This window comes from Hippocampus bargibanti, linkage group LG02 (assembly GCF_051943395.1).
Source record: "Hippocampus bargibanti isolate YZ-2025 linkage group LG02, ASM5194339v1, whole genome shotgun sequence".
Taxonomy (NCBI): domain Eukaryota; kingdom Metazoa; phylum Chordata; class Actinopteri; order Syngnathiformes; family Syngnathidae; genus Hippocampus; species Hippocampus bargibanti.
The window spans coordinates 26,529,545-26,550,686 of record NC_142735.1 but is presented as its reverse complement, the minus strand read 5'-3'; the positions used below and the strand labels follow the sequence as shown (position 1 = coordinate 26,550,686).

The window sequence follows — 21,142 nt, the reverse complement described above, 5'->3', positions numbered from 1 at the left end:
CTCGTTGGTTCAGCCGTTGTTCAATGGCCAACAGAAGAAAAGCTAAATCAGCCCCCAGACAAGCACTTATAGCATTCTCACATGCACTGGACTGCCCTCCTGCTCCCCTTCTGGTCTCAAGTGCACGAGAAGGAGGGTGAGTTAGACGATTGAAGTCTCACAAGTGTCCCTGGAAGTTCGTGAGGCATTTGCGGTAAAGCGCCCACTTGCGACTTCTCCCTGAAGACCGTAGGGGCAGAGGAGGTGGGAGGGGAGGCGCCCTTCCTCCCACGTTGTTTTTCTCCTGAAAGCTTCTCTTATGCAACAGGGCTCAGCTTGAGTGGAGTAGCAGCAGGACGGGGACCGGTGGACTGTAGTGTTGTCTGTCCTTTGTGCTCATTGTCCCCTGTTTGGAGATGGCATGGGGGCTTCTTTTGCCTGTGGAGCATTTCTCGCTGCACACTGGCGAAAATAGGTGTTAGGGTTGTAGTCTAGTTATCATACATTTGCTCATGATACATAGATTATGCTTGCAATGAATAATGCGTATGCTTATAATAAAAATGCTCATACATGTAATCATACAGGGCGGCCCGGTAGTCGAGTGGTTAGCACACCGGCTTCACAGTGCAGAGGTCGCCGGTTCGCGTCCCGGTCCGGCCTCCCTGTGTGGAGTTTGCATGTTCTCCCCGGACCCGCGTGGGTTTTCTCCGGGTCCTCCGGTTTCCTCCCACACTCCAAAAACATGCATGGCAGGCAGATTGACCACTCCAAATTGTCCCTAGGTGTGAGTGTGAGAGTGACTGTTGTATGTCTTTGTGTGCCCTGCGATTGGCTGGCAACCAATTCAGGGTGTCCCCCGCCTCGTGCCCGAAGACAGCTGAGATAGGCTCCAGCATCCCCCGCGACCCTAATGAGGAATAAGCGGTACGGAAAATGAGATGAGATGTAATCACACATTCACCTTTCTCCTTCGTCTTTCAAGTTCCCACGTAATCATTCAACTCACTTTAAATACAGTGGAACCTCAGTTTACGAACCCCTTGCGTTACGAACATTTCGGTTTACGAACGTTAAATTTCTGAAAATTAAACCTTGGCATATGCATCATTTTTCGGGACACACACGGAGCGCCACTCCACCATGGCTGGCGGAGTACTTTTCGGCGGAAGAACACCAAACCACACGACCGAACAGCGCCACGGCCGGCCTACCTTTCCACACCCCCTTTCTCTGAGTGCACACGTCGTTCGTCTTCAAGGATTTATTACGGATACTTTTGCTGTTATTAGACCGAAAAAGACCCCACCACAGGCTTGTGTTCAGCCGAAGAAGACACAAAACAAAATTACAGTCAAAGAGAAGAAGGAGATCATTGAGAAACACGAACGAGGTGTGCGTTTGTCTGACTCAACGGCCCATTACCAGTATGCTAAGTCCACCATTGCTACCATCCTTTGGAACAAAGAAGCTATTAAAGGTGCGTGTGTTGCTAAAGGTTTTTCCGTGCTGTCAAAGCAAGGGTCTCGGGTAATAGAAGAGGTTGAAAAGGCAATTATATCCAAGAAAGCACAGCAAATTCACTCTATCGTCACGCGGCAACCCGGAAGTTCGCCGTTTATTGATGATTTTAAAGCTAGCAACGGATGGTTCGAGAACTTTCAGCGCCGTACAGGGATTCACTGCGTTATCCATCATGGTGAGGCAGCCAGTTCTGACGGTAAAGCTGCCGAAGCCTACAAGGGATCATTTCTCAAAATGGTGAAAGAAGAAGTCTACGTTCCTCAGTAAGTGTTTAATGCAAATGAGACCGGCCTTTTTTTGGAAAATGATGCCGAACCAGACTTTCATAACACAGGAAGAGAAGTCTGTCCCTGGGCATAAACCTATGAAATATAACCCTCCTGTTTTGCGCTAATGCCAGTGGTGACTGTAAGATAAAACCAATGTTGGTTTATCACTCTGAAAACCCAAGAGCCTTCAAGAGAAACCAGGTGGTTAAATCCAAGCTTCCTGTAATGTGGAAGTCCCACACCAAAGCTTGGGTTACTTGTCTCCTGTTTATGTACTGGGTGCAAGATATTTTCGCTCCTTCAGTGAGGAAATATCTCGAGGAGAAAGGACTCCCTGTCAAGTGTCTTCTTCTCCTTGACAATCGCCCAGCGCACCCACCAAATTTGCAGGAGGAACTTCAGGATGATATTAATTTCATCAAGGTAAAATTCCTCCCTCCCAACACAACCCCGCTCCTGCAGTCCATGGACCAGCAAGTGATTGCAAGCTTGAAGAAGCTTTACACGAAGGCTTTACTTACTCGGTGCTTTCACGTGACTAATAACACCAAACTATCACTTGGGGATTATTGGAAGGACCATTTTAATGTGTATCATTGTGTTCAGCTGATAGGAAAGGCTTGGCATGATGTTACCCTTTGATCCTTGAAAGCAGCATGGAAGAATTTGTGGCCCGCATACATCCTTGAGAGGGACTTTGAAGGATTTGATCATCATGACTCTGCTGTTTTGGACGGCATTGTTTCCATTGGACAGAACATGGGACTCGAAATGGATGCAGATGTCATTGAGGAGCTTGTTGCTGACCATAATGAGGTGCTTAACACAGAGGATTTGATTTGCCTTCAAGAGGACAAGCAGAATCAAGCTATTCAGGAGTTGTCATCTGAGGGCGAGGAGGAGGAGAGGGCTGCAGCATCATGTGAGAGCATCAAGACAATGTTGGATAAGTGGAATGATGTGCAGGCTTTTATTGAACAGTTCCATTCAGAAAAGACTGGTATGAGAATCATCAACATGATGAATGATATTGTGATGCCTCAGTTTCGTAAGATGATAAAGAGTCTCCGAAGAAGCAAAGAAGAGAAGCCACACCGGAGGTTGAGTTACCAACAGTCCTTATGGAAGGTGACTCTCCTTCCATACAGTAACTCCCTCCCTCCGCCCTCCCCTGTCCCCTCCTCCCTCCCACCCAATTCCATCAAGCCATCAACCACCATCACAAAGGTAAATAAAAGAACTTTATTATACAGTACAGTTTATTTCTTTAATTACAGTCCTTATGGAATGTGACTCCTTCCAAACAGCAATTCCCTCCAACCTCCGACCTCCCACCCATTCCATCAAGCCATCGACCATCCCAAAGGTAAATAAAACGAGTTTATTGTACAGTACAGTTTATTTCTTTATTTACAGTCCTGATGGAAAGTGACTCTCCTTCCAAACAGCAATTCCCTCTGACCTCCGACCCTATTCCATCAAGCCATCAACGACCATCACAAATTTAAATAAAATGACTTTATTATATAGTGCAGTGTATTTCTTTCATTATAATACGATAGCACATTTATTATACATAGAATAAGGTATATTGACGAATAAAGACAAATCCCTCCATCCATCAATTGTATGTAGTTTTAAGGCTTATTTCGTTGAAAATTATATTTTATGGAGACCTGGGAATGGATCATTCTCATTTTAATGGTTACCTATGGGAAATTATTTTTTGGGATACACACTTTTCGCCTTACACACTCTGTCTGGGAACCAATTAAGTGCGTAAGCCAAGGTTTCACTGTACATTCAATGTTGGTGTGAAGTTCGTAATGTGTGCTTTATAGATGGTCCAAATTAGGAAGGAATGGAGGGGGAAGTTGGTGGGATGTTTTTCCTCGACTAACCTTCAACAACCGATGGCAGTGACTCAACTGTTGGCCAAAGGTCTGCGGGAATGTTCCAAGTGTCACAAGAACTTTGATTTGAGTAAAAGAATTTCTTGCTCACGAGAAACTATCTACCAAGGCCAGTCACTGTAATAAAAGGGAAGGGAGTCGGAAGGTTGTTTAAAATAGGTGAGAACACTGTACCCTGTACTCTTGTCTATTCTTCTTGCAAGTAAAAAAATCAACAAAGAGACGTCTTCCCTCCTTTTTGTGTGAGTTTCAATTATTTCTTAATTTCAACATTTTAACCACTCGGCCGGCCAATTATGGTCCTGCAGTGTGTTGTTGTGCACCAGAACGGGCATTTAAAACAAATGATTTAAAAAAATTACATATCTGCAAAGGAAAGGGAGTTTTCCTGGATTATCACAAAGTCACATATTCTCTTGAACTGTTTCGCCAGTTAAAATAAATCAACCAAATGACGACCCTGGAGGCTGTGGTCGCAGCTTGTAGGGGTGGGGGAGGTTGACAAGGGTGATTTGACACCCTTCTATGGGAAGGGGTCGTCTGGCGTGTAGTTGAAACTGGCGTCCAAGAACATGGCCAAAGTACCCAGAGTAGTGATGATGACAAAAAGCCACAGAAAGAGACGATCCACCACCAGGGCAAAGAACTGCCAGTCCTCGGTCACCTGCGCACACACATGCACCGTCATAAAAATCACAGATCCATCGTTTGTTTCACAAGGGCGGCCCGGTGATCGACTGCTTTGTGTGTCGGCCTCGCGGCGCAGAGGTGAAGGATTCAATTTTGTAATCGGCCTTCATGTGTGATGTTTGCATGTTGTCTCTGTGCATATGTGGCTTTTCTCTCAGTACTCTGGTTCATCCCATGTTCCAAAAACATGCGTGGCAGGCTCATGGAACACTAAAAAAATGTCCTTAGGTGTGAGTGTGAGTGCAGATGGTTGTTTGTCTGTGTGATCTGCGATTGACTGGCAACGGGGTCAGGGTGTCGCCCACCACCTGCCGAAGACGGCAAGGGTGGAGTCCAGGACCCCCCGCGACCTTTGTGGGGGTGAAGGGGATCCAAAGATGGACTAAAGTTGATGTTACAGAGGCTAACACAACTCCTTGTAAAGGTCCTGGGCAGATTACAGACTGAAATGACACCAGACAGAAGCTAATATCTGATTGTACAAAAATATAATCTCGCTAAACAAGATACATTATTTCCATGAAAAATTCGGAGAATGGAGTCGTCAGAAATAAACAAATCCAGTTTCATGGCTCAACTATTGGAATTGTGATGGTAAAAAACAGGTCTCGTCAGATAACCTTCTCACCGAATTGTCTGTGTCTTGTTTCTTCAGCTGCTCGGCCATGTACGTGACGGCGCCGATGGCTGACTTCAAGTTGGGAGGGAGAATCAGACAGAATCCATCCGTCTCCGGAAGCCTTTGAAGGCGCACCGGACTCTCGCACCTGCAAGAATGAGGAAGACACCAACGCAACCATTGCTGAGCTGAATCTTCCGAAGAATTTCTCTCCAGTCTGACTTGGCTTCCTTCAGGTATGTTCCTTCTACTTTCAAAAGTTGAAAAATGTGGATTCTGAACCTCTAACTACCACATCCAAACGCTGACACATCCAAACGCTAGGAATGCTGTTGCAAAAAAAAAAAAAACAACCAAAAAACAATAGGTGATAAATAACACATGCACAAGAGATTGACACCTCACTCTCAAAGGACCTTTGAGATAAAGAGCGTGAAGGAATGAACTTCAGTGTGACACAGATCGTCACCTCAAAAATCCTCACACGTTCTCAGCGGGATTACATCTTGATGCCAACCAAAACGGCGGCTTAGGAGCTCCCAACGGTCACTGAGTCGTAGCCCTTAGCTTGACTGACACGGGCTGTTGGATGTACTGAAAACGGGAGTGGCGGCGGGAAAGTCAAGTAAATGTCACATTCGCATCCCTACGACTTTACCTGCCTCTCCAAGGTATGACGAGATCTGGGTTGATCTTGCGGAAGTAGTACTCCCCTCCAGGATGTCGTCCTTTGAAGTTTTGGGTGGTTGTTTGCTCGCCAGAATCCTCCTTCGAAAGAGACTCTTGCTCGGGTCGCGTCATTCCGATGTACTTGGGCAGGAAATTTATGAAGAACTGGAAGGACAAAGAAATCGGAACACTTTTTAACGCATTCGGAACATTTCTAGTCCATTTCCAGAGGAAGCCGAGAAGATGAGTAGCTTTGAAACTATTCCAAGCTGGGAAATTTCTACTGTAAATCCCCAAATTTGGCAGCCAATTAGTTACCATAGCAACTCTCTGTTCGCCAAGGTAATGTTTAAAATAAGATAACATGAAATGCATGAGAACTATTACTGACCACTGCGGTGTAATATGCAGCGTGTGCTCGGCGTGTGAACAATTTGGGCGTTGTGATAAATTCAAAGTAGGACTCCTGACACCCTCTATTGAATGTTGCCTTCCCAAAGACACTTTCCAAACACATTAGTTTTTTTTTTTATTCATTTCGCAAGCTCCCGGATTTCCTTTTAGGGGTAACATCTAATATGATCAGGACAAGCGCCTTGAACTTCGTCAGTAGACTAATGTAACAGAGAATCCGGTAAATTATACTTCATTTAAAAAATCCCAAATAAATAAAATAGAAGTAATATAAGTTCTTTATTCTTGGCCCAGTACCAAATGACCCACAGACCGGAATGGTCCGCGGAATGGGGTTTGGGGGACAGCAGAAATGGCACTGCTAGGTCAGAGGCAAAGAGGAAAACCAAAAAGTAGATTTAGACACTTTTAGAGAACACAGAAAACGCAAAGGGCACGGAGAGGAGGTAGAGGACCTGGGGCCACCCTGAATAGAATCCACAAGGCAAACACAATAACGTTACTCGGTGTCCGACTTACACTGCGAGCCCAACTGGGCATGATGTGGGTGCTGGGTGTGCGGTGGTGCAAGTTGAGGACAACCACGCTCAAGATGACGGAGAAGGTGACCAGGATCATGGTGAACATCACGTAGTTGACAATGATGGGAATGGCCAGCGAAGTCTCAGGGACCTTGTTGGCCAGCAGCAGCATGAAGACAGTCAAGGCGATGAGAACGGAAATGGAGAGGGTCATCTTTTCTCCTTCAAAGCATGTATGATGGACGATGACACGCTTTTACACATTGTTCCCCATGTAGAAGAGATAGACAACTTGAGTTTCACACCTGCTCCAGGGGGAAGGTAGAAGACAAAGATAGCCAAGACACTTGTGAGGATGCAGGGAACAATGATGTTGATGATGTAGAAAAGAGGCTTCCTCTCAATGATCAGGTAGAAGGTGATGTCCTCGTACAAATCCTCCTTGATGTTCTTTCTCGAGGGTTTATGGCATATGTTCCACTCGCCATTCTCTGTTACCCGACAAGAAATGGAAAGGATGTCAAGATGACTCGGGGCAAGCCGGGGCAAGTCTGACACCTACCCGTGAACGCGTTTTCGTCTATGACTATCTCCCGGATCTCCTTCCCGTCGTCGTCCAGATAATACTGCAGCTCCACTTCCGAAGCGTCGTAGGTGTACGAGCGGAAAACCATGCTGCAGTTTTGCCAGTCGAAGGGGAAGTACGCAACCTATGGAAGAGCTTGGTTGGCAAAAAAAGCTTTGGGTACGATGACCATATTGACCTCTATGAACGAACCGCACCTCGATAGAGCAAGAACTGCGGTAGATGGCCGGCGGGAGCCAGTTTACTGTCCCATCATTGTATACCAGGACGTTAACATATAATGCCACGTCAAATTTACCATCGTTACTGAAGAGAGAGAAAAGGACCGGTCAAATTTTGTCAGCGCTTGGAACGTCGGTGGAAAAAAATATACACTTACTTGTTGATGAGGTAGACATCAGGACGCCAAACCTTGTTCGCCGGAATCCTCAAAACATTGATGTTGTCGTAATTCTTCGGGTCCCACGACAAGCGGTAGTCTTTCCACTCCTGCCGACATGGTCGAAGGTACGACTTCACGGTCAAAGATCAGGACCACACAAAATCACTTTGCTCTTGTTTATGGTGGTCCATTATGATTGATATCTCCATCCCCCTCCCCGCCAGTTCTCATATATTACCAAGAAACAAATGGAAAAAAGTAAAACTCAAGTGGGAAATTGTTTTGCGGGGCATGGAAAGTCAAAAGTGACCTTGACCGGAGTGATTCTATATGTTTGTAGCTTCATACCAGATTCATGAACACATTGGTCGTCATCTCGCCATTCTTCTCATTCTGTAGTCAAGTATACACACCATGCATCCAAGGTCAACCATTAGTCATTTATGACTGCTTTTGTGTGTGTGTGTGTCCTCACCAAGCTGACGAGCTGGGACAGAGTCATTCCCACCCGCACCATCACTCTCTCCTCCCAGTACTGTGCGGGTCGCACCTTCAAGTTGTAGTCCTTGAATATCTTGTGATGCAGCCTCCGCTCTGTTTCTGAGGCGCCTGTGGCAAAACACACACGTCAAATTATGAACGGCATGACGAATTAGCGATGCAGATCGGAAATAGAGCTGAGGTGTGCATTTTGGGCCTGTCACACCGCAAGCAGTGGACATGGATACGCCACTTCCTTTCTGAGCCGTCTTCTCTGTGAACCACAAAAACATGACGTGGTTGTCAAGTATGCCGTGGATTGCCCCAACGAGAGGACAAAGGCAACATCGAAGGACAGAATGTTGATAGTCAACTAGAAGTCAATGTTTTGCGTGGAGTTTGATGACATCGGAACCCAAATACAGTGATACCTCAGCTTACGAACTTAATTGGCTCCCATAAAGTGTGTAAGGCGAAAGTCAATCTACCAAACATTTATTTCCTATAAGAAACCATTAAAAATGAGAATAATCCGTTCCCAGGTCCCCATAAAACATAATTGTATACTAAATAAGCATTAAAACTACACGAAATATATACAATATTTTATGTGTAATAAATGTGCTATTATATTGTAATTAAAGAAATAGACTGTACTGTCTAATAAAATTTTATTTACCTTTGTGATGGTAGTTGTCAATGGATGGTAGCAATGGTCGATTTAGCGTAATCTACTTTTTCTGCTCGACCGTAATTTTCTTTTGTGTCCTCTTCATCTTAACACTAGCCTGTAGTGGGGTCGTTTTTGGTCCCATAATATCAAAAGCAATCCACTCGATAACAAACCGCATCTGCACTCAATGAAATGGAGGTGGGGCAAAAACTAATCCGCTAGCCAACACCTCATTCGTGTTTTTCGATGATCTCCTTCTTCTGCTCAACTGTAATTTTCTTTTGTGTCGTCTTCGGTTTAACAGTAGTGTAGCATATTTCTGGTTATTTCAAGAAGGGGGGTAAATGAAGCATATGCCACACGGCCAAATGACGTCGAGGCAGTGTCGTAAAGCAGGGTTGTTGATAGCACCAAGTTGATAATGACACAGTAATAAATAAAGACCTTTGACAGGCAAGTCGTCTCCTCTCGTTCCTCCGACATAACAAGTCGCCTGTGGTGGGGCCTTTTTCAGTCCCATAAGAGCAAAAGTAAGCCACTCGATAACAAACCACGTCTATACTCAAAGGGCATGTGGAAAACTAGTTCGCCAGCCACCGTGGCGCTGTTCGACGGTGTGGTTTGGTGTTCTCCCACCGACAGCTAGTCCGCCAGCCACCATGGCGCTCCGTGTGGTTTGGTTTGTTTTCCGAAAACGAGTTTGTATGCCAAGATTATATTCTCACAAATTTAATGTTCATAAGGCAAAAAGTTCGTAAACTAAAGTGTACATACTTCCTTGAAAATATGTGTCGCAACAAGACAAGGGGGCATACACAAAGGACAACCAGGACGTGCAGCGTGAGCGGTCAGCTGAGCATGAGGTGGTGGTGGTGGTGGTGGTGTTGGTGTGTGGCGGGTTGCAAAGGTGACTGAGCTAATGTAATTGATATGCAGCAGGCGAGTGGGATCAAAGGGATTTCTGGGATACCACCGCCATCTGGGCCCCAAATAGATTATATAGATTATAGATTATCAAACAATGATGTGTTAATATGTTTTATTGAGTGTGCCAAAGATGGCGGTCTCAAGTCGTTTTGAATTAGAACATCACGATTTTGATTTACTTTCACATGCCCCCGTTGCAATGAAACTATCATTTAATAGGAAAGGTGGGGTCAGTTGATGTCGGAGGCGGCCCATGACTGTTTTTCTTTTTCAAACGGCTGCGGTGGTCAGGTGTGTACAGCGTCATTTGGACATGGTGTTTTGTAAAAATCCAAAGTCCTCTCTTTACCTTCTACGACAATCTGCGCTTGAGTGAAACGATTGTACGGGATGGAGTATGGACGGGACTGATTCATTGATTCAATCGGGAGGTGGATGAGCTGTGCATTATGCTTCCAACATAAAGCAAATCATTTGGGGTAGGTCAAAGTACTTCATCAGCCACCTTTGAGATGTACTAGGGACAAGATAATGCCACCTAAATCAGTTTTAAAATACGTAAAAGGAACATTTCAGAAAGCATTTGTATTCTTACCAGTCACAGAGAGACAAAGGCAGAGAATAATGAGCCGGTTGATGTTCAGGGGAACCTCCTTTGCGTTATGTGGTCCAATCATCTTGCGGTAGTCCAAAGACCCCATGAAAGTCACCGCTTTGCACCTTATCCCAGATGAACGTGGCTTCCTCCAGTCACTCCAGATCAGAAAAATCAACGCCTCTGCTCATCTATTCGGCACCTTTTAGCAGCTTGTCATTTGACAAAGAGCTCTCTCACTGTTGTCGTTGCCTGCTTCGGGTCATTCCTCGACAATGGGGAAACCACGGCCTGATTGGTTACTGGTGCCCAGAGTGACTTAGAGGCTGGAATGTGTTTGTACTGGGAAGCCTTTGGAGCAGACACCTGTTGGTGCACACCAATCTGAGAATGTTGGGACTGCGACTATGGTGGGTGGAGAGGAACAAAGAGGAAATGGGGGGGGGGGCAGTCGTGGTCCGATGGGGATGAAGGACTAGCGGGCGGGTTCTGTGCGATGACAATGGAGATATTTTCAGGGTGGAGGGCGCTCGGTTGGCATTGACTGAATTTTCATTTTTTCCTGATCTGTAAGTGTCACTTGGTGTGCAGTTTACATTAACTTTCGAGTGCATTTCGCAATGTCCAAAAACTACATGGGTATTTCCGAGCTGCACCTTGAACCATACATGATTGTAATGCATTGTACCGCGCTGTGTTTTGCGGTAATGGCAGTAATGTGTTCCACAAAATAATAATACATTCAACTTTCAGCTACTGTGTCTTGGGTCAGGGTCTTGCATTTACCTTGGAAACGGCCGACCTCCCCTCAGGGAAAACATAAATGGGTCATTAATCAGCCACAGGTTGATGGCGGCTCAAGGGAAAATGTCTCTAACTTCGCCGGTTCTCTCGTGGCTGCTTGGTGTGAAACTGCTTCAATTACACAGGCTCCTTGAGGATCCCCTTGCTTGGTCTTTGCCGCCATGTTCAGGATGTCGCAATCGGTACGTTCCTGGTGTGGGTATGGAACCAGTTTATTTTTCTTTATCCAATTTTGGATTCTTTTTTTTTTAACTTTACAGTGGTACCTCTACTTCGTCTTTTCCTTTCGGCTTTTCCCTTCAAGGGTTGCCACAGCGAATCAATGCCTCCATCTAACCCGGTTTTGTGCATCCTCTTGTCTCTTCTTCTTCACCAGCTACCTTCATGTCCTCTTTGACAACATACATAAACCTCTTCTTTGGTCTTCCTCTCGGTCTCCTGCCTGGCAGTTGAAGACTCGGCATCCTTCTCCCAATATTGGATTGGATTGGATTTGCCCTTATCAGTCTCGCAGTGGAGAAACTCTCTTTCCTCTGGCGATGTCCAAACCATCTCAGTCTGGTCCCTCTGACTTTCTATCCAAAGCCTCTAAAATGAGTTGTCCCTCTAATGTACTCATTCCTGATCCTATCCAACCTGGTCACTCACAAAGAAAACCTCAACATCTTCAGCTTTGTTACCTCCAGCTCTGCTTCCTGTCTTTTCTTCAGTGGACCTGTCTCTACTCCAAACATCATGGCTGGTCTCACCACCATTTTATACACCTTTCCTTTCATCCTAGCTAGTTCCTCTACTTATGAATTAATTTTACAAGTTATGAAAACGCCTCAACTGGAAAATATTGCCTCTTGTTCCGAAATAACTTTCGAGATACAAAATGTAAAATGCCTAGCATCTTCCTCGAATCCCATTGGTTAGGAGGGGTATGTGTCTTGTCTAGATAGATGAATATATATATAAATATATATATATATATATATATATATATATATATATATATATATATATATATATATATATATATATATATATATATATATATATATATATATATATACGTGTGTGTGTGTGTGTGTGTGTTTAGCATCCCTGTCATTTGCACCTTGGTCCATGAGGCGTTCCGATAGTTTTTCGTAAATGTGAGTCACGCAGAAAAAAATGCTCACCAGTCAAGCGATCGCTCCCTATGCTGATGCTTGGAAATGTTATAAGGATTGTTAAAAGTCGACACAAGACCCTGACCCAAGACACAGTAGCTGAAACTTGAATGTATCATCACAGTTCTTTACAAAAAGCCAGGTAAAACCAATAATGAGAGAACATGAACTAAAGAACTCAAAAACAATATTTTCTATATTCTGCTTTTTTCACTGTGCAGCACTATTGTTATTTGTGCAACAATCTATTTGTAACGTGTTGGTTACATATTTGGTTCATATTTATATCTGAATTTGTTCAAAAGTACATTTTCTACTTGAGACATTTCTTCCAGTATGTATTAATGTTGTAAGTAGAGGTACCATTGAATATGTATGTATGTTACGTGTGCATCCATGCTCTGTAGTAACACATATGGATTGGATTGGATGTACCTTTATCTGTCTCGCAGTGGAAAAATTTACATTTCACAGCAGCAAAGTTATGAAAGGAAGAGGAAAGGAAAATAAAACACAGGAGCTGCTGGAAAGGCAGCCACTCTCGCGGCGCCGTCTTGAAGTAAAAAATAAAAAAATAAACTAAATAGCAAATAACATGACAACACAAAGACACAGAGACTCATTCATTCTTCAGCACTTGCTGTACCCTCTTTGTGACATGAAGCAGTTCTAGATGAAAGAGGAGAGGATCAAAGCGCCCTATTCAGCAGTGGAACAGGGACATCATGGTGGAATGTGCACGTCTACTACAAGCTAAATGTTGAAAGCAAACACGCAACCGTAGCATCCATATGAATGTCAGGGAAGTCCTCACAGCAAATTGAGCCAGTGCCAGCTAGTGTGTCTGTGTATGTGTGTGTGTGGGGGGATGTTTGCAAGTTTTCTCCAAACAAATGAAGCCATTTGTTATGACCTCATCCCAGATCTTTATTGAAATTAATGTCGACAAAATAAACAAACACATTTTCAGAAAAGGAGAAGGGTGCGAGAAAAAACAACATACCGAAAGGTCACCTGTACAGTGGGAATTCCACCAGCTATTCACAGCTGCGATGTAAGAATAGCCTCCCCGCGCAAACACACACAAGTGCTTTAAATACAAAGAGGATTAGTTTAGGCACAGGAATATCAAGCATGTGACAGATCGCGGCACGTTGTGACACATTGAAATGAAAAGCATACAGTCGGGTCATTATGGCATCTGCTCTGCCTCATGTGTTTATTTGTTGACACCGCTTTGGAATATTTATGCCATGCTCCGGCGCAGATGAACACGTATGAATATTATTAGCGCAGAATCGAACTAGTGGAATCGGAGGTCTGCCTCGCAGTTATGAGGTTACCACTTGGAATCTTGGCTGGCCGTTTGGTGTGAGAGGTTGCCGTTCTCTAGCCTGGCTGCTCCTCTGTGAAGATCTTCATTTATATGCACATGAAAGTTTTGAAAAATGCCAAAGTTGATTTAATTTTTCTTCCCAACGGTGGATCAGAAAGGGTCTGTGGGTGCGCGATTCAGGCTGGCCTTAATAAAAATAGCCAAGGTGCCCACGGTGGTGAAGATGACAAATATCCAGAGAAACATGCGGTCTACTACCATGGCCACGTACTGCCAGTCCTCTTTCAACTGTAATGCATTTGGGAAGCAGATTCAGAGAGGCATAGTTAAGCCACCACCCAGCCACATTTTGAATTGAAATTCTTTATGAGGGGTGCAAATCTCACCGCTTCGTAGTCCTTCTCGGCCTGCAGAGCCTCAGCGATGTACGTGATGGCCTCCACGGCGGACTTAAGTTCAGGGGGCAGTGAGAGGTAGCTACTGGGCCCGTCGATGAATTTCCTTAGGTCGGATGCTTTGCCCTCTGCTTGGAATCTGGGTTCAAACAAACAAGTCGTTATTTTGGACTTTTTAGTGTTTTGAGGATGAAAAACGTTGCAGTATGTACATATTATTAAACGATTCAGTTTGACTTTTGAACTTAAGTACATTGAAGAATTTATAACTGAGCACTTCAGGTTCTTGCTTTTTTCCTGTTGTTGGCAAATGACCGCCAGAGGGCAGTGTGGCTTTGGATCTCGAACGGGCCGCGTGAAACGGCCTGTTTGGTATTCACTTCAAACACTAGACGAGTTTATGATGCGGTGGTGGTCTTGGCAAAGAGGGGGTTACCTCTGTGATGCAAGGGTAAGGTATGAGGATGGGTGGTGGTGGTGGGGGAATGGGGGTTCCTCATTTGTGGGGACCGAGATAACGGCACAGGCCTGTTGACCTCGCAAGTTTTTCTCTCTGTTTTTCCCCCTTTTGCATCATTTCCAAAGTAGCCCCTTTGCGAGGAGTAAAATTACAATTCATTAGATTCATTTAAGAAAAATTGGTGGCGTCGGGTGCCAAGACATGCACTAAATCCAATTAGGTGTGTGAATGTGTGTGTCTTTGGACAAAGTGTGGCCTCATCAAATTGCTCTTACAGACCCTTACCGCGCAGACCTTTTGTTCATGGTGCTCATTATAATATCCCACTACCCCCCGATAATAATGAAGAGGTACGTAGAAATACCCATGACCTCATTGATAATGGGCGTGGCCTCACCTGTTGGGTTTCGGGAACAAGATGGAGGAGTCCGGCTTGCGGATGAAGTACTCGTCGGCGGCCTTGTTGATTGCAAACACTTTTTTATCCCGCTGGACGGGCAGCATTTTCAGGTTCAGGGGCACTTCCACTTTGGGGCGCAGCATGCAGAGGTACGGGGGCAGCATGTGGATGAAGATCTGGGGAAAAGGAACCTCAGATTTTTATGGCCAATGGGAAAATGTCCAAACCGGGCGTGATCTCACCCTGCGGACCCACATGGGCATCATGTGGGTGTTGGGTGAACGGTGGTGGAGGTTGAGCACGACCACGCTGAGGATGACGGAGCAGGTAACCAGGATCATGGTGAACATGATGTACTTGACAATGATGGGAACGCCCAACGAGGTCTCCGGAATTTTGTCCGCCAATAGCAGCAGGAAGACGGTGAGGGTGAGCAAAACGTTGATGGAAAGTCCCATCTTTTCACCTGATGCGGAGAGCAAAGTTGACGGCGAGGTGATCTCAGCAAAGTCACGTCAATACATTGATTTGGACGTGGTAAGACTATACCTGCATCGGGCGGCAGGTAGAAATTAAAGATGGCGATGATGGTGATTAGGACGCAAGGAATGATGATGTTCAGCACGTAGTACAGCGGCTTCCTCTCGATGATCAAGTAGAAGCTCATGTCCTCGTATAGGTCCTTGTTCATATTCTTCCTGCACGCCTTGTGTCTGATGTGCCAGTCGCCGCTCTCTGGCGTTGCACAGTCAGCAAATTAATACAGATCAACCCAACTGAGTTACCAGTGTACCAGTTCGTCGGTCATTTGCTACCAGGCCCCACAGTAAAAATAAATAACTTACATGACTTCCATTTTATTCATGTTGGAATCTGAAAGATGTTTTATTGAGAAAAATGAGTGTACTTTGCCTCACCACTGAAGGCCTCGTCCAGTTGGATCTCCCGTATCTCATTGCCGTTGGCATCCAGGGCGTACTGCAGCTCGATCTCGGTGGAGTCGTAAGTGTACGAGCGGAATTGCATGCTGCAGTTCTGCCAGTCGAAGGGGAAATACGTCACCTGGATGGAGGAGGGGGAGGAAAGCTTTGACGTCCCGTTTAGGTCACAACAGAAATGCTGTGTTGTCATTCCAGAATGTTCCCTCCTCACCCGAACACCACAGGAGCTCAGGTAGAGTGCAGGTGGGGTCCAGGTCACTCTACCATCACTGTACACTTGGACGTGAACATGCAACGCCACATCAAACACGCCATTGTTGCTAAAAGTCAACAAAAACATGGTGAGGGCTAAATATGCAGGGCTGTGTTTTCTTTTTAGAATCATACCACTGATGCTTACTTGTTAATCAGATAAATGTCCGGTAACCACACTTTAGAAGCGGGAATCCGCAACACCTCAATTCCGTCATGCTCTTTGGGATCCCATGACAAATTGTAATCTCTCCACTCCTGTTTGCAAAATTCAAAACAAACAAACAAACAAACAATTAAAAAAGTACAAACAACCACCAAAAAACAATAAATAAATAAATAAATAAATAAATAAATAAATAAATGGATTCATTAAAACAATATGAAAAATTATAAACCAACAACAAATAAATACCAAATAAACAACAAATAATGCATAAAGGCATAAATGCATAAATAAATAAATAAATAAATGCGCACGTACGTATGTACATGCATGCATGCGTACGTACATACATACATACATACATACATACATACATACATACATACACACACACATACATACACACATTGATGACAAATAAATAAATGCGCACATACGTATGTACATGCATGCGTACGTACATACATACATACATACATACATACATACACACGTACACACATACATACACACATTAATGACAAATAAATAAATACATAGATAAATAGATAATGGATAGACAAATAAATAAATAAATAATGTGTCCAGGTTGAAGGCATACTCAGAACCAATGTGTACCAAATTCATGACGACGACAGTGCTCATTTCTTCATTTTTCATATTCTGAAAGCAAAACAAAAAAGAAGTCAATGTATTGTCTGGTTGGCAAAGGGTTTAAATCGAGACATTTGACTCACTGCTTCAATATGCATGCATGCATTCCGTGTGTGTGTGTGTGCTTGCGTGTGTGTTTGTGTGTGTCTGTGAGCCCAACCGGCTATTTAAAACGCAGCAAGGAATGTCAAGCGAGACAGCTGGGACAGGCACCGAACAGGGGGGAAGCTCATTGGAATCAGTGGAACTTATTTTACAAGGTACAAGGGACAAAAGACGATCCAATGTCATCGTCCCTTGCGTCGGTTTGTTTGAACTCACCATCCCAACAAATGAGGAGAGAGTCATGCCCACTCTGACCACCACTCGCTCCATGGGGATGCGTGCGGGCCGGACCTTGAGGTTATAGTTGGTGAAGACCTCCTTCGTTAGCGCCTGCTCGGCATCCGCTGCTCCTAAACAATTCAAAATCAAATACTGTACATAGGTCGTATGTCCAGGCTTTACCGTAATGCTTGCAACATGTGTGTGTGTGTGTGTGTGTGTGTGTGTGTGTGTGTGTGTGTGTGTGTGTATATATATGTGTGTATATATATATATATATATATATATATATATATATATATATATATATATATATATATACAGTAAAGTCTCGTTATATCGATATCGGATATATCGATAGACCCGGTTATATCGATACTATTTCTATGCACGCACGGAGAAAATTACATGCAAACAGGGTCGGATATATCGATAGTCCCGGTTATATCGATATTTTTTCGGACTCCCTTGAATATCGATATAACGAGACTTTACTGTATATATATATATATATATATATATATATATATATATATATATATATACAATGATACCTGAGCTTACGAACTTAATTGGTTCCCAGAAAGTGTGTGTGAGGTGAAAAGGTCATCTTCCGAACATTTATTTCCCATAAGAAACCATTAAAATGAGAATAATCCATTCCCAGGTCCCCATAAAACATAATTTTCTCCTAAATAAGCCTTAAAACTACACAAAATATACCTTAATTTATGTATAGTAAATGTGCTATTGCATTGTAATGAAAGAAATAAACTGTACTTTATAATAAAGTTGTTTTATTTACCTTTGTGATGGTCGTATTGTTGCCGCCCTAGCTGCTTTTTGTTAATCCAAATTAACAGAAGTTTTTCAACCTCTTCTATTGCCTGAGACCATTGCTAAGAAAACACCCTTAGCCACACACATGGTCGACTTAGTGTACTGGTACTGGGACGCTAAGTCACAAATATGCACACCTCGTTCGTGTTTTTCGATGATCTCCTTCTTCTGCTCGACCGTAATTTTCTTTTGTGGCCTCTTCGTCTTCGTCTCTCTTCTCGGTCCAGAAAAGCGCAGTGCTGGGAACAGCCTGGATACTACGCAGAACTCTCAAGCTGGCCTCTAGTAGCTAATGAACTTTTCGCTTTACGAACATTAAATTTGCGACAATATAATCTTGGCATACAAACCAGTTTTCGTGAAACACACGGAGCGCCACAATGGCAGGCTGACTAGTTTTCGGCAGAAGAACACCAAACCACACGCCGAACAGCGCCACCATGGCTGCCGGACTACTTTTCCACATCCCCTTTCTGTGAGTACATATAAGTGATTTGCTATCGAGTGGATACCTTTGCTTTTTTGGGACCAAAAAAGACTTGCAGCTCGCAGTGGACCGTGTTAGCGAGGATATTATATCAGAGAAAGCACGGCAACTACATCAATGACCATCACAAAGGTAAATAAAACAACTTCATTATACTGTAGTTTATTTATTTAATCACAATACAATAGCACATTTATTATACTTAAAATTCTGTATATTTTGAGTAGTTTTAAGGCTTATTTAGTAGAAAATTGTTTTATGAGGACCTGGGAACTGATTATTCTCATTTTTAATGGTTTCTTATGGGAAATAAATGTTTGGAAGACGAACTTTTTGCCTTCCACATACTTTCTGGGAACCTATTAAGTTTCATAAGCTGAGGTCTCACTGTAAAATACATATAACAAGCACACATGTATGTTATTGGCAAAAATTATGCAATATGGATATGTCGATATTGTCGCACTATTTAATATGCTAAGAAATATAATATCTTAATTATTTAATGAAACAAATATTAGTTTTTTTAAATGTGGGACAATAATCAACCTCGCTGCATTTTTAGTGAAATACAATTATAAAATTTAAAGTCCCTAGAGGCATTTTAACCTGTTGGATGGCAATGCACTGTATGTAATACATATACGCACTCGCACACACACGCACACACGCACACGCACACACACATGCACACACACGCACGCACACACACACACACACACACACACACACACACACACACACACACACACACACACACACACACACACACACACACACACACACACTAGTGTTGCTTACCTCCCAGTGAACTCAAGCTGCATACGCAACACACCAACAGGAACAGGTCTCCGCTTTTCATCATGACAAAAACAACAAAAGTTGTTTATTTTTTTTTGCTAATCTGACGCCTCTCTTCCGTCTCTCCTCCTCACGCGGAAATCTCGCTGAGATCTTCCGTGTGGCTTTTAGTCCGAGCAGGACTGTTGTCTGTCAGTCAGTCCAGTTGGGGCCATCTGCTGACTGCTCCAATTACGACGGGCAAGGGGGCGGCAAGGGCATGTGTGTGTGTGTGTGTGTGTGTGTGTGTGTGTGTGTGTGTGTGTGTGTGTGTGTGTGTGTGTGTGTGTGTGTGTGTGTGTGTGTGTGTGTGTGTATTTGTGAGTCCCTCCTTTTAAGCTACCCCCTTTCAGGAAGACATTTCTAAAATTTTCTTCTTTTGATAATCACCTGATTTGAGATTTGTCAACCCTCGCATGGGAGAACGGTCACATCCAATTCGGGCCTCCTTGGCCAAGCTACAGCCGGTCAAAACGAAAGCGAGACGCGGCGCTCAGCGACGACAAACAACATGCCAATATCATTTATGATCCGCCAGCATTTGGTCCGCAGCCAATTTAATTAGCATAGAAGCAAAGTGTTCACATGCAACCGGCAAGGAGGCCGTCGACAACAGACAACTTGCATTTTTATCGGCCGAGGTTAAATTGGATTGTTTTAGTCGGGATCGTACACATGGGCAACGAGTGTTGACGTTGTTGGCGCAAATTCAATTTGACAGCACCAGACACACTTGATTCCATTAAGAAATCATCTGTCCTTTTACATTGGTTTTTATTTTGGTTGGATTGAATCTTGAATTCAATTCATCAATTCTATCAAGGGAAGAAAAAAAAACTCTGACCACCAGGGTTACAATCATACAAATATATTAGTTTGTTTTATTCAATTGTTTTATAAATGCATATCATATTGCAAATGCAGTGTGAAGATTTGGATGCGTGGGTGGCGGGTTGGGGGGGGGGCATGAAGGGCTACAAGAGTAAATAGAGGGCAAAGTTCATTTGTGGTGCATGCAAGCTTGTCGTCCAGTCTCGTTGAGAATCTTCACCCCCCCCCCCATTCCTCCCCCTGTGCGTCGATCTCATGTAGGGGCACTTCCACACAGTTAGATTGGATATATATTCCATACAAAAATAGTGTCATTGTAGTTTTGACAGCTGGAAGACTCAAGCTAATTAAAAATTGGAAGACATTTTTTTTTCTGTACAAGGTGTCCGGCAAGTACAAAAAAATAACAACAGAGAAACTTTTTGTGAATGGACACTCCAAAGGTAGATGGCGAGGTGTGCGGTTAAAATCCCATGGCGGAAATTGGTCAGTTCCTCTGAGCTTGAGAACGACGGAGACGCCTCGGCCGAAGAGGTCGGGGTTGGACTCAGCGGCTAATCGGAAACGTGGATTTGGTGCATTTGCTTTCGAGGATTAGAAATTCATCGTGGGTGTGTGCACGGAAACGTCCGTATGGAAAGGTTAAAGTATGGAAGTTGGCGCGCCGTCCGACAATCACAATCTCGAGGATGAATCCCAACAAGAATTGGTGGCCTCCTTACAATAACAGTAAAGCTTCATATGGCGGGGGCGAGGGGGGCTTCAGGAAGAAAAAGGACAACGTCACTCTTTTGTCAGAGCGCTCAAACATACACATAAACAAACTCCCACAGCACCTCTTTTCCTTTTTTGTGTTTTCTGCTGCATTGCAGATGTAGCTCAGGGACTCCACCGCAAAGTAACGCAAACACACCCGCACAGGAGGGAACACACCAATCAAAGTCTATACAGTACATGTGAGGTTGCAATGTCAATATTAATCACCTCCCACCCCACTTTCACTTTCCTCCACTA

General features: G+C 43.9%; 2 protein-coding genes across 2 annotated transcripts; both read right to left on the bottom strand.

The window, feature by feature from the left end:
* Positions 1-3,040: 3,040 nt before the first annotated feature.
* Positions 3,041-10,543, bottom strand: chrnb1l (cholinergic receptor, nicotinic, beta 1 (muscle) like). The gene is made up of 11 exons (XM_089018084.1): positions 10,242-10,543; positions 8,042-8,175; positions 7,915-7,959; positions 7,564-7,673; positions 7,382-7,490; positions 7,161-7,308; positions 6,904-7,089; positions 6,597-6,820; positions 5,653-5,828; positions 5,004-5,142; positions 3,041-4,349 (listed from the first exon to the last, which is right to left on the bottom strand). Exons 1-11 carry the CDS (start codon positions 10,345-10,347, stop codon positions 4,209-4,211), a joined length of 1,518 nt encoding a protein of 505 aa, XP_088874210.1. The 5' UTR covers positions 10,348-10,543; the 3' UTR covers positions 3,041-4,208.
* A 2,561-nt stretch (positions 10,544-13,104) lies between these two features.
* chrnb1 (cholinergic receptor nicotinic beta 1 subunit) lies at positions 13,105-19,487 on the bottom strand. The gene is made up of 11 exons (XM_089018072.1): positions 19,259-19,487; positions 17,128-17,261; positions 16,771-16,815; positions 16,135-16,244; positions 15,946-16,054; positions 15,711-15,855; positions 15,343-15,528; positions 15,036-15,259; positions 14,791-14,969; positions 13,925-14,072; positions 13,105-13,826 (listed from the first exon to the last, which is right to left on the bottom strand). Exons 1-11 carry the CDS (start codon positions 19,320-19,322, stop codon positions 13,689-13,691), a joined length of 1,482 nt encoding a protein of 493 aa, XP_088874198.1. The 5' UTR covers positions 19,323-19,487; the 3' UTR covers positions 13,105-13,688.
* Between the last annotated feature and the right edge of the window lie 1,655 nt (positions 19,488-21,142).